The sequence below is a fragment of the Mya arenaria genome, chromosome 10 (assembly GCF_026914265.1).
Source record: "Mya arenaria isolate MELC-2E11 chromosome 10, ASM2691426v1".
In the NCBI taxonomy this organism is placed as follows: domain Eukaryota; kingdom Metazoa; phylum Mollusca; class Bivalvia; order Myida; family Myidae; genus Mya; species Mya arenaria.
In genome coordinates, this window is record NC_069131.1 from 74360702 (window position 1) to 74375081 (window position 14380).

At 37.3% G+C, this 14380-nt stretch overlaps 1 protein-coding gene across 4 annotated transcripts in view; it reads left to right on the forward strand.

Annotated features, from left to right (window-relative positions):
- LOC128205615 (uncharacterized) overlaps positions 1-14380 on the forward strand; it is a 66979-nt gene that overhangs the window by 3060 nt on the left and 49539 nt on the right. For all 4 annotated transcript variants that reach the window (XM_052907367.1, XM_052907368.1, XM_052907365.1 and 1 more), the window contains exons 2-5: positions 3421-3533; positions 3822-3874; positions 7107-7205; positions 9658-9685. In XM_052907367.1, the coding sequence (XP_052763327.1) occupies positions 3476-3533; positions 3822-3874; positions 7107-7205; positions 9658-9685 (238 nt within the window). In that variant the 5' untranslated portion in view covers positions 3421-3475. The remainder of the gene's footprint in view (positions 1-3420; positions 3534-3821; positions 3875-7106; positions 7206-9657; positions 9686-14380) is intronic.

Below are 14380 nucleotides of genomic sequence, written 5' to 3' on the forward strand. Positions count from 1 at the left end.
ACAGCAGATTTTGTATCCAATTTAAGAGGAAGACCTTTTGGGACGTGTTTTAAACATAAAAAAAAAATAAATATCTACAGTAAAGTTATGGAACCCAGAACTAGGCTGACTATTGATAGGTAAACATAGTTCATTTTGGCAATTACATATTGATAACTGTTCTTGACAGGGTTCCCCCTGGGTTCTAAAAAGTTGTCACCACTTTTTCGCAGGGAGTTAAGGGGGCCGCGAAAGGCCGCCTTACGGGTCCAGGGCAGCGCCCTTGTGGGGGTTCAGAGGGGGCAAAGCCCCCTGAAGCTCATGGGTTTTAAGCATTTTAAGAGCCTTAAATTGCATTTAATTAGCACATTGTCGTTCAGAACATAATATAATATTGTTGTACATGAAGCACAAGATATGAGAAATTGTTATTCTATTGACAAAATATATGTACAAGTATATATAAATAAAAAAAGAAGAAATATTGCCAAAAATGCGACATATACAGTCGAACCTCGTTATGTCGACTTTTTCGGGACCTAGTGAAAAAAGTCGAGATAACGAAAAGTTGACTCATCCGAATTACAAACAAAATATCACCAATCCCAACACGTTTGAGTTGGATTGTACGATGTTTACATCCACAATTGAACGGTCTTGTTAGATATTTTCGTCGTGAAAACAGCAAACTTATTATTGAAAAATAAAGTGAAACAAAAGAAGAATTTTTTGTGTCAAATTTATTTCTTTTACGTTTATGGATCACACAAAACACTTATAAAACCACAATTGCATACATTTGTACATTGTAAGAGGTTATACTGGGTCCTTCCCTGAATTGATCGACCAGAGCAGTGGAACTAACGTTTGACATTTTGAAGTTATTCTTTCTGTTCCCATTCGGGATTGATATCTGATCAATAAAATGTTCATGTTATATTAAATACCAAAGAGCTTGAGCAATAAATGTCTCTTTAATTAAATACATAAACAAACAACTTTAATTATACGCACTTACCAATTACATTTTTGTATCCCCCAATTATGACAGTTTGTTTTATTGACACGCACGGTATTTTGCGACATGCGGCAAACCGTCATGAATATTTTCACACCTACGTCTCGATCTACAGTTCGACATAAAGAACATAGGAAATGTGTGAAATTCGACCACTGGGACTGAAAAACGAGGTCGACATAGACAAAAAGTCGAGATAAAAAAATCGACACAAACAAATTTATTTTATATAGAATAAGAAGGAATAAATTCGGGACCGGAAAAAAAGTGTCAAAGAATTAAAGAATACAATTATGAAATTATGAGATAAACTTAAAATAAATGGAAACTTTAAAGCAATTTACATTGTCAAACTAAGGCCATACTGTCCGGTTGAAATAGTGTTTACTCTTTACTCCAGCCAAGTTATTGGAAGCCTTTTATCAAATGGGATGTAGTTCTATTTATTTGTAAGCATACCAAATGACCTCTGTTTATCTTTTTAACACTTTCAAACCCCTAAATTACTGCATTTAAAGCAATTACGAATTGCGACAAAACTGAAAGCAAATCTATTTTTAGTGCTTAAACGTCATTACGAAATTTGCATATCACATGTCTTTCTGACAACCTAAAATTGCATTTTTAAAACTAACCTGTTAATTACGCAACAACAAAGCTGTTGAGCTAAATCTTAAAATTGTTTGCTAATAAGAGACATACTAGTTAAAGGATGGCATTGTTAAGCTGTGAAAGCAATAAAATTCCGCAATTATTAGCGAGGTGTTGACTGGACCGTGACTGCCCTAATTATCGGATTTGTTGTCGCATCAGCAGATGCGCTTGATTTATGACAGTGACAGAATCGATTATCTATGCAGGCAGCATGGGCTCTGCTTACGCCATTTTAAGAAATATTTACAAAAAAAATAACGTTGTCTCCATAAATTCGCTTAATTTGAAAAGTTGTCGCCATTTTTGCAATTTTGTCGCAAATGGTGAGAATGGCGATCGCCAGCGGGAACCCTGCTTGAATGGGCTTAAATACTGAAATAAAGTAAGAAATATATCAATTTAATCTGATGATTATTTACCAATATCAATATACAAAATCTTTTATTATAGGATATATAACAAAGACGGTTTAATATATAATTCTCACATGTATGGGATGACTTTCCTGAATCTGGTACGACTCCATAGTTGTAAAAGTTTGTACTGATATCACTTTGCCTGTACTCCCTTAAATAGAAATAATCTTTGTTTAAGGCAACAGTCTCAAATATGCTAGATAGCCATTCGGGTTGGTCAAGACATTAAAGCAAGATGACATTTTGTTATGTTGTAAATTAAATCTTAAATACTATTGTTTATAATTGTAATAAACATGATTTTAATGCCTGCATGTGGAATCCATCTATACACTCATCAGATTCAGCAGCCAATTGTATAAAACTGGACAACTCTTAGGATTGGTCAAAGTTAGCCAAAATGTTCATTAATTGGTCAATATTTGTTTAATAATGTATATCAACCAATCAAAATATTGTTATGTACAAACTAGCCAAAAGATAACCCGTGGACAACTTATCAAAGTTTTATACAATTGGCTGCAGAATGGTGAACGTATTTTATCAGAAAGTAAAAAACAGTGAAGGAAGTATCAAAATGGTATTACAAGGTTGAAGGAACGTTATGACCATGAATTTAAACAATGTAACTTGTGGCTGGGTATATTTGAGCCTGCGGTGGATAGCAAAAAGATCTGCAGCCAATTGTATAAAACATTGATAAGTTGTCCACGGGTTATCTTTTGGCTAGTTTGTACATAACAATATTTTGATTGGTTGATATACATTATTAAACAAATATTGACCAATTAATGAACATTTTGGCTAACTTTGACCAATCCTAAGAGTTGTCCAGTTTTATACAATTGGCTGATGTTTTAAACAAATGAACAGTTTCCCTGTGTAAGACATTTTAAATGGCATTATTAGAAAATTTGTCAATATCCCCATTTATCTGTTCCACTTCTTCAGTCCCCATTAATCTGTTCCACTTCTTCAGTCCCCATTAATCTGTTCCACTTCTTCAGTCCCCATTAATCTGTTCCACTTCATCAGTCCCCATTAATCTGTTCCACTTCTTCAGTCCCCATTAATCTGTTCCACTTTTTCAGTCCCCATTAATCTGTTCCACTTCTTCAGTCCCCATTAATCTGTTCCACTTCATCAGTCCCCATTAATCTGTTCCACTTCTTCAGTCCCCATTAATCTGTTCCACTTTTTCAGTCCCCATTAATCTGTTCCACTTCTTCAGTCCCCATTAATCTGTTCCACTTCTTCAGTCCCTTTGGGTTGCCTGTCAAACACTAAGTAGGGCTAGGTTCTTGAAACACAGACATTATATTTTAAGGCTTAAACATATATTTTTCTTTTCAGGATTATTTGATTTCTCAGTTCATGGTGCCTGCATATATTAGCATAAATAAGTAGAATGACAGAGAAAGCGAAATGCCTGCGAGCCCTGGGGCTTCGGGATGGTGCTTCAGATGGTAAGCAGTCATTTAATTTAGAGTTTGGGATTTCTGTTATTAAGAGTTCATTTAAATTAGAATTTAGCTCTTCAGATGAGTTTATTTTAGCGGAATAGAAATATAATGTACATATTTTGTTCTGCATTTTAAGATTGGTCTTCTGTGTATTATGATAATGGAATCAACAACTCTAACATTTAGACAAAATAAGCTATTTATATGATATTTGAATTATCTGTTATTCTAATGCTGCATAAATTATAGAGTTTCAAATTGGTATGTATTTAATGTGTTTTTCATTTTCAGAAGAAATAAAGAGAGCCTACAAGAGGCTTGCTTTGCAATTTCACCCTGACAAGGTATGATCTAGATTGGGACACTGAGTACAGTCTAGACTGGGAAACAGGGTATTGTCTAGATTGGGACACTGAGTACAGTCTAGACTGGGAAATGGGGTATTGTCTAGATTGGGAATACTAGGTAAGGTCTAGACACTGGGCAATGCCTAGATGTGGACAATAGGTAATATCTAGACTGGGACACTGGGTAAGGATTAAACTGGAACACTAGGTAAGGTCTAGACTTGGTCAATGGAAAAGACTGGGACACTGGGTAGGTCTAGACTGGAACTCTAGGTCTGGTCTTGACTGGAACACTAGGTAATGTCTAGACTGGGACACTGGGTAAGGGTTAGACTGGAACACTAGGTAAGGTCTAGACTGGGACACTGGGTACAGTCTGGACTTGGACACTGGGTAAGGTCTAGACTGGGACATTGAGTAAGGTCTAGACGTGGACACTATGTAATGTTTAGACTGGGACACTGGGTTAAGGTTAGATGGAACACTAGGTTAGGTCTAGAATGGGGCGCTGGGAAAGGGTGAGCCGAAACACTGGCTAAGATCTAGACTGGGACTCTGAGTAAAGGTAAAGGGACTAAGCAATATACTGGATTTCTAGGTAAGATTAAGACTGCGACACTGGGCAAGCTCTAGACTGAAACTCTAGGTAAGGTCTTGACTAGGACATTGGGTTAGGGCTAAACTGGGACACTGGGTAGAGTCTAGATGTTGACTGGATAAGGGTTAGCCGGGATTCAGGGTAAGGTCTAGACTGGGGCACTGGGTAAGGTCTAGACTGGGACACTGGGTAAGGTCTAGACTTGGACACTGGATGAAGTCTAAACTGGAACACTAGATAAGGTCTTCACTGGGGCATTGGGCTAGTTCTAATCTGGGACATTGGGTAAGAACTTGACTGGGACACTGGGTAAGGTATAGACTGAGACACTGGGTAAGGTCTAGACTGAGACACTGGGTAAGGTCTAGACTGAGACACTGGGTAAGGTCTAGACTGAGACACTGGATAAGGTCTAGACAGGGACACTGGCTAAGATCTAGACTGGGACTCTGAGTAAAGGTAAAGGGACTAAGCAATATACTGGATTTCTAGGTAAGATTAAGACTGCGACACTGGGCAAGCTCTAGACTGAAACTCTAGGTAAGGTCTTGACTAGGACATTGGGTTAGGGCTAAACTGGGACACTGGGTAGAGTCTAGATGTTGACTGGATAAGGGTTAGCCGGGATTCAGGGTAAGGTATAGACTGAGACACTGGGTAAGGTCTAGACTGAGACACTGGGTAAGGTCTAGACAGGGACACTGGATAAGGTCTAGACTGGGACACTGGGTAAGGTTTTGACTTGGGCACCAGGAAAGGTCTAGACTGGGACACAGGGTAATGTCTAGACAGGGACACTGGGTAAGGTTTTGACTTGGGCACCAGGTAAGGTCTAGACTGGGACACAGGGTAATGTCTAGACAGGGACACTGGGTAAGGTTTTGACTTGGGCACCAGATAAGGTCTAGACAGGGACACTGGGTAATGTCTAGACAGGGACACTGGGTAAGGTTTTGACTTGGGCACCAGATAAGGTCTAGACAGGGACACTGGGTAATGTCTAGACAGGAGCACTGGGTAAGGTTTTGACTTGGGCACCAGGTAAGGTCTAGACTGGGACACTGGGTAATGTCTAGAGTGGGACACTGGGTAAGGTCTAGACTGGACACTGGATAAGGTCTAGACAGGGACACTGGGTAAGGTTTTGACTTGGGCACCAGGTAAGGTCTAGACTGGGACAAAGGGTAAGGTTTTGACTTGGGCACCAGGTAAGGTCTAGACAGGGACACTGGGTAATGTCTAGAGTGGGACACTGGGTAAGGTCTAGACAGGGACACTGGGTAAGGTTTTGACTTGGGCACCAGGTAAGGTCTAGACTGGGACAAAGGGTAAGGTTTTGACTTGGGCACCAGGTAAGGTCTAGACTGGACACTGGGTAAGGTCTAGACTGGACACTGGGTAAGGTCTAGACAGGGACACTGGGTAAGGTTTGGACTTGGGCACCAGGTAAGGTCTAGACTGGGACACAGGGTAATGTTTAGAGTGGGACACTGGGTAAGGTCTAGACTGGACACTGGGTAAGGTCTAGACAGGGACACTGGGTAAGGTTTTGACTTGGGCACCAGGTAAGGTCTAGACAGGGACACTGGGTAAGGTCTAGACTGGGACACTGGATAAGGGCTAGACAGGGACACTGGGTAAGGTTTTGACTTGGGCACCAGGTAAGGTCTAGACTGGGACAAAGGGTAAGGTTTTGACTTGGGCACCAGGTAAGGTCTAGACTGGGACAAAGGGTAATGTCTAGACAGGGACACTGGGTAAGGTCTAGACTGGGACACTGGGTAAGGTCTAGACTGGGACACTGGGTAAGGTTTTGACTTGGGCACCAGGTAAGGTCTAGACTGGGACAAAGGGTAATGTCTAGACAGGGACACTGGGTAAGGTCTAGACTGGGACACTGGGTAAGGTTTGGACTTGGGCACCAGGTAAGGTCTAGACTGGGACACAGGGTAATGTGACTAATGTCTAGACTGGGACTCTGAGTAAGGTCATTGCAAGTTTAAAAGTTAAGGTGCCACAGGCCCATGATTATATATATATATATATATATATATATATATATATATATATATATATATATATATATATATATATATATATATATATATATATATATATATATATTTATATATTTATTTATACATAACATAATATATATTGACTTAGAGAAATATGTATGGCACATTTTGCAATGATATTGCCTTGTGAAAAATTCATTCAAAAAAGGGATTTGTTTGTTAAAATTTAGCATCTTTGTGTTGTTAAATTTGCTTACATGTAACAGCCTGATTTTTCCATACAAATGTAATAAAAAAAGAGTGTAATTTTGACTTGTGAATTGTGTGTTTCAAAAGTTTGAACATCTTTGACAGATGATGCATTGAGTAGTGATACACACAAAAAATTTTCAGTATGAAGTTCTTTCATTAAAAAAGTTCCATGAGTTTTTAGGTCTCCATAATTCATTGATAAGTAAATGATTTAACAGCAGGATACATTGTTTTGCAGTAATGTTTGCATAAAACTATGCTTAGGACTCTTAATTTTTGCGAGATGAAATATGCGAGTCCGAGGGACACATGCTTTGACATTTGAAATGATTTACTAAAATATTGCCTTTATATTTTACAGAATACCGGTGAAGATGCCAAGGAGAAGTTCCAGGAAATAGCTTATGCCTACAAGTTTCTGACAGAAGGTCCCTCTGCTTTTCCCTCCGACAGCAGCAGGGTAAGTACCTAAGGTCCTTCTTCCTAAGACAGCAGCAGGTTAAGTACCTGAGGTCCTTCCCCCACCGACAGCAGCAGGGTAAGTACCTGAGGTCCTTCTTCCTAAGACAGCCCCTCTGCCTTCGATAGCAACAGTGTCCTACAGCAAAAATAACATGGGGTTACTAGCAATACCAGTTTAAGTAATGAAAAAATAACATGGGGTTACCAGCAATACCTGTTGAAGTAATGCCAAAATAACATGGGTTACCAGCAATACCAGTTCATGAAATGCCAAAATAACATGTGGTTACCAGCAATACCAGTTCATGAAATGCCAAAATAACATGGGGTTACCAGAAACAACAGTTCAAGCAAAGCCAAAATAAGATGGGGTTACCAGCAATACCAGTTCATGAAATGCCAAAATAAGATGGGGTTACCAGCAATACCAGTTCAAGTAATGCCAAAATAACATGGGGTTACCAGCAATACCAGTTCAAGTAATGCCAAAATACCATGGGGTTACCAGCAATATCAGTTCAAGTAATGCCAAAATAACATGGGGTTACCAGCAATACCAGTTCAATTAATGCCAAAATACCATGGGGTTACCAGCAATGCCAGTTCAGGTAATGCTAAAATAACATGGGGTTACCAGCAATACCAGTTCAGGTAATGTCAAAATAACATGGGGTTACCAGCAATACCAGTTCAGGTAATGGCAAAATAACATGGGGTTACCAGCAATACCAGTTCAGATAATGCACCAGCAACACCAGTTCAAATAATGCCAAAAGAACATGGGGTCACCAGCAACACCAGTTCAAATCCTGCCAAAATAACATAGAGTTACAGAGCTACAGATAAGGGTCGTAATGGGCGTAAATACACTTTAGAAATCATCCATTACGACGTTAAATCAAATAGCTCTTCGTACCGGTACGATTAAATGAAAAAAAATAGGGCGTAACGTTCTTCCGAGTATTTTTTACCGTTTTTACGCTAGCCGTTTTGACTAGTATATTCTGACCGTTTTACGCTAGCTGTTTTGACTAAATGGTAAACTCGTTAGGGGACGTAACCGCTGCGTAGCGTTTATTTTTTTCGATTCTATTCTGTGTAAATCAACTTACACAAACTTTAAATGTTGCTCAGCAAATTAAATAGGACTTTTATTTTGCTGAACAACATTTCAATTTTGTGTAAGTTTTTATATATGTGCTTTAAAAGTTTATTTTATAAAATATTGTAACGTGCTGGCTGTATGTTCAATCGGTGTCGTAGAGCCTATATGGATCGCCCTTATATAAATTTTCCTCAGGCTACTTTGCCTTATGATTTAAACAAATGATTCGAAAAAATGATTGGTGAGTTAAAACATAATCAACCAAATAATCAGGGTTCAAAGATTATGCATTGGTTTATATAAAGTTAAGTCACTTGATGAATGGCTTTCTCTTACGGGAGCTTATTTATTTGCGATGCAAAATACCTTAACCTTTGTCAGCGCGCAGATCACAATGCTCTGTGGCCAACGCAGATGTCAGGTATGACGCTTACTAGAGTTTCTAGTCACCAGCTCCGTTCACCAGACTGGATCGCAATGCTCTATGTATCTGGCTACTTGAACTGGAACGCTAGATTACCCTATAGATGTCAAGTTCCTGGTGCCTTTTTATCCCACAGATCGCAATGCTCTGTGTTCAATAATAAACAGCCAGAAGGTCAAGACTCTAATTATTTGCCTTCAAAAGACTATTTCCGGTTACTGTTTGATATTACCTCGACGGCGGTCAAACACAGAATGAATCTTTCAGCTGAGCGACGCGCTTATATACTCACCGGGCGTACGAGTTCATTATTAAGATGGGTAAAACGGGTATATTCCACTTTGCGAAAACATGAAGGGAGACAGCTTTATTTTTACTTATACTCTTTATGAAAACAACTCCCGGTTAATTAATAATGTTTAACATGATTTCTTTAATTATTATTGTCGCGAATTAAATATTTGTATGGAATAAATTAGTCTAAAATGTAAAACTAACCTTTGAAATACACAGCCAGACATTTAACTTTGTAAGCGCAAATGGCTAATTTATAACAAAGGGCGGTAATTGTGCAAATATGCGGTTACGCTACAATATCAGTCATTCATATTTGTAATTTAATGTACCGGTACACTTTAATAAATGACCCAAAGGTGTATCATACACTTTACTAGATTGTATAAGGGTGTAACATACACTTTAAGTAAAAAAGTTAGCTGTAGCTCTGGAGTCACCAGCAACACCAGTTCAAATCATGCCAAATTAACATAGAGTGACCGGGCTTCATAGTTGAGCATTTTTGCCAAAGGCAGGATGAAATGACAAGCGTGTTTGAACGTCAGATACCTTAAATTGATAGTAACGATGATGGCATTGATAAAAATGACAAATTAAGAAAATGTTTTGTAACTCTGATTTCAGGAGGATATACTCAGACAAATGTTTGAAGGTAAGCGACTATTATCATTGAGACCATCTCATCAACAAGAGTAAGACTATTATCATTGAGACCATCTCATCAACAAGAGTAGGACTATTATCATTGAGACCATCTCATCAACAAGAGTAGGACTATTATCATTGAGACCATCTCATCAACAAGAGTAGGACTATTATCATTGAGACCATCTCATCAACAAGAGTAGGACTATTATCATTGAGACCATCTCATCAACAAGAGTAGGACTATTATCATTGAGACCATCTCATCAACAAGAGTAGGACTATTATCATTGAGACCATCTCATCAACAAGAGTAAGACTATTATCATTGAGACCATCTCATCAACAAGAGTAGGACTATTATCATTGAGACCATCTCATCAACAAGAGTAGGGCAAAATATCGTAAGATGAGGAAATTCAGTTAAATACTTATGAAGGGAGTGTCATAAAAATGAAATAAGAATATAAAACTCATAATTAAAGGAGACCTATTCTAGCATTGACAGTCTAACACTTAGTTTCAAAATATATTTCATTATAACCAAGAAAAAATCTCCTTTGACTCTGCATTCCTTATGGTTTGAAATAGGTCTCTAAAAATGATGCATGTTATGCCTCTGTTATTCCTCTGGAGAATGATACATGTTAGGTCTCTGAAGAAATGATACATATTATTCCCTTGAAGAATGATACATGTTATTCCCCTGAAGAATGATACATGTTAGGTCCTTGAAGAATGAAACATGTTATACCTCTAAAGAATGATACATGTTATACCTCTAAAGAATGATACATGTTGTACCTCTAAAGAATGATACATGTTATTCCCCTGAAGAAAAATACATGTTAGGTCCCTGAAGAACAAAACATGTTATTCGCCTGAAGAATGATACATGTTATTCCCCTGAATAATGATACGTGTTAGGTCCCTGAAGAAAAATACATGTTATTCCCCTGAAGAATGATAAATGTTATCCCCCTGAAGAATGATACATGTTATTCCTCTGAAAATGATACGTGTTAGGTCCCTGAAGAAAAATACATGTTATTCCCCTGAAGAATGATAAATGTTATTTCCCTGAAAATGATACATGTTATTCCCCTGAGGAATGATAAATGTTATTTCCATGAAAATGATACATGTTAGGTCCCTGAAGAATGATAAATGTTATTTCCCTGAAAATGATACATATTATTCCCTTGAAGAATGATACATGTTATTCCCCTGAAGAATGATACATGTTAGGTCCTTGAAGAATGAAACATGTTATACCTCTAAAGAATGATACATGTTATACCTCTAAAGAATGATACATGTTATACCTCTAAAGAATGATACATGTTATTCCCCTGAAGAAAAATACATGTTAGGTCCCTGAAGAACAAAACATGTTATTCGCCTGAAGAATGATACATGTTATTCCCCTGAATAATGATACGTGTTAGGTCCCTGAAGAAAAATACATGTTATTCCCCTGAAGAATGATAAATGTTATCCCCCTGAAGAATGATACATGTTATTCCTCTGAAAATGATACGTGTTAGGTCCCTGAAGAAAAATACATGTTATTCCCCTGAAGAATGATAAATGTTATTTCCCTGAAGAATGATACATGTTATTCCCCTGAGGAATGATAAATGTTATTTCCATGAAAATGATACATGTTAGGTCCCTGAAGAATGATAAATGTTATTTCCCTGAAAATGATACATGTTATTCCCCTGAAAATGATACATCTTAGGTACCTGAAGAATGATACATGTTATTCCTCTGAAAATGATACATGTTAGGTCCCTGAAGAAAAATACATGTTATTCCCCTGAAGAATGATAAATGTTATTTCCCTGAAAATGATACATGTTATTCCCCTGAAAATGATACATGTTAGGTCCCTGAAAATGATACATCTTAGGTACCTGAAGAATGATACATGTTATTCCCCTGAAAATGGTACATGTTATTCCTCTGAAGAATGATACATGTTATTCCCCTGAAGAATGCTACATGTTATTCTCCTGAAGAATGGTACATGTTATTCCTCTGAAGAATGATACATGTTATTCCCCTGAAGAATGATACATGTTATTCCCCTGAACAATGATACATGTTATTCCCCTGAACAATGATACATGTTATTCCCCTGAAGAATGATACATGTTAGGTCTCTGAAGAATGATAAATGTTATTCCTCTGAAGAATGATACATGTTATTCCCCTGAAGAATGATACATGTTATTTCCCTGAAAATGATACATGTTATTCCTCTGAAGAATGATACAAGTTATTCCCCTGAAGAATGATACATGTTAGGGCTCTGAAGAATGATACATGTTATTCTCATGAAAATGATACATGTTGTTATACCCCCGACAAACGAAGTTTGAAGGGGGTATATTGGAGTCACTCTGAGGTCGGTCGGTCGGTCTGTCATTTTGTCGGTTTGTCGGTCGGTCTGTTGCAATTTACCTTGTCCGGACCATAACTTAAAAACTACTGGATGGAATTGGATTAAACTTCATACAATTGTAGAGCATAATGAGAGGAAGTGCAGTGTACAATAACCATAACTCTATTCTTGCTTATTACTGAGTTAATGCCCTTTGTTACTTTTTGTGTCTGGAGTATAACTTGAAAAGTACTGGATGGAATTCATTGGAACTCCATACAATAGTAAAGCACAATGGGAGAAAGTGCAGTGTTCAAGAACCAAAACTCTACTTTGGCTCATTACTGAGCTATTTCCCTTTTTAGCTCGACTATTGGAAAAATAAGGAGAGCTATACTACTCACCCAAGCGTCTTGAGGTATTGCATTGAGACTTTATACAATGGTACTCAACCATCCAACCTACTTAATTAACCAAGTTTGATAACTCTACTTTGCATTTAATACCAATAATATGCCTTTATTATTTGACTTAGACATTCTGGTTAAGGTTTTGCGTGCAAGCACACATAGGTTAATATCTCAGCAACTACTTGAGGTATTGCATTGAGACTTGATACAATGGTACTCAACCATCCAACCTACTCAATTAACCAAGTAAGATAACTCTAGTTTGCATTTAATGCAAATAATAGGCCTTTATTATTTGACTTAGAAATCCTGGTTAAGGTTTTGCGTGCAAGCACACATAGGTTAATATCTCAGCAACTACTTGAGGTATTGCATTGGGACTTGATTCAATGGTACTCAACCATCAAACCTACTTAATTAACCAAGTTAGATAACTCTAGTTTGTATTTAATGCAAATGATAGGCCTTTATTATTTGACTTAGAAATTCTGGTTAAGGTTTTGCATGCAAGCACACATAAGTTAATATCTCAACAACTGCTTGAGGTATTGCATTGAGACTTGATACAATGGTACTCAACCATCCAACCTACTTAATTTACCAAGTTAGATAACTCTAGTTTGCATTTAATGCAAATAATGGCACCTTTTTTATTCAACATAGAAGTTCTGGTTAAGGTTTTGAATGTAACCACTTTTAAGTCAATGCTTCAGCAAATACATCATGTATTGCATTAAAACTTTACACACAGGCTCCCAGCCATTTAACCTTCTTATTTAATCCAGTAAGATAACTCTATCTTTCATATTATATAATTTTTGCCCCTTTATTATGGGACTTATAAATTCTGGTTAAGGTCTTGCATGTTAGCGAACAGGATAATATCTCAGCAAGTACTTTATGTATTGCATTGAGACTTTATACAATGGTATTAAACCACGCAACCTAATTGAATAATCAAGTTAGATAACTGTGTTTTGCAAATAATGGCCATTTTAATACACTTAAAAATTCTGGTTAAAATTTTGCATGTAACCACATTTATGTTAATATCTCCGCACATCATGTATTGCATTGAAATCTAATCTAACAGTGTTCCATGCATGTTTCGCCAAAACTTTTCAATCCTTACACTGAAAAGCGGCGGAAAAGTCGAGCGCGCTGTCTCTGTGTCAGCTCTTGTTTTTGAAAACTATTGGACGGAATTTAATAAAACTTCAGACTGTGATAGATCATAATAAGAGGGAGTGCAGTGTACATGAACCGCAATTTTATTTCAGCTAATTACAGAGTTACTGCCCTTCATTACTTTTTCTTGTGTGGAGCATAACTTGAAAACTATTGGATGGAATTTAATAAAACTTAATACAGTGATAGATCATAATGAGAGGGAGTGCAGTGTACATGAACCGCAATTCTATTTCAGCTAATTACAGAGTTACTCTCCTTTGTTACTTTTTCTTGTCCGTAGCATAACTTGAAAACTATTGGATGGAATTTAATAAAACTTCATACAGTGATAGATCATAATGAGAGGGAGTGCAGTGTACATGAACCGCAATTCTATTTCAGCTAATTACAGAGTTACTGCCCTTTGTTACTTTTTCTTGTCCGTAGCATAACTTGAAAACTATTGGATGGAATTTAATAAAACTTCATACAGTGATAGATCATCATAAGAGGGAGTGCAGTGTACAGAAACCGCAATTCTATTTCAGCCCATTACAGAGTTACTGCCCTTTATTACTTTTTCTTGTCCGCAGCATAACTTGAAAACTACTTGATGGAATTTAATAAATCTTCATACAGTGATAGATCATAATGAGAGGAAGTGCAGTGTACAGGAACTGCAATTTTATTTCAGCTAATTACAGAGTTACTGCCCTTCGTTATTTTTTCTTGT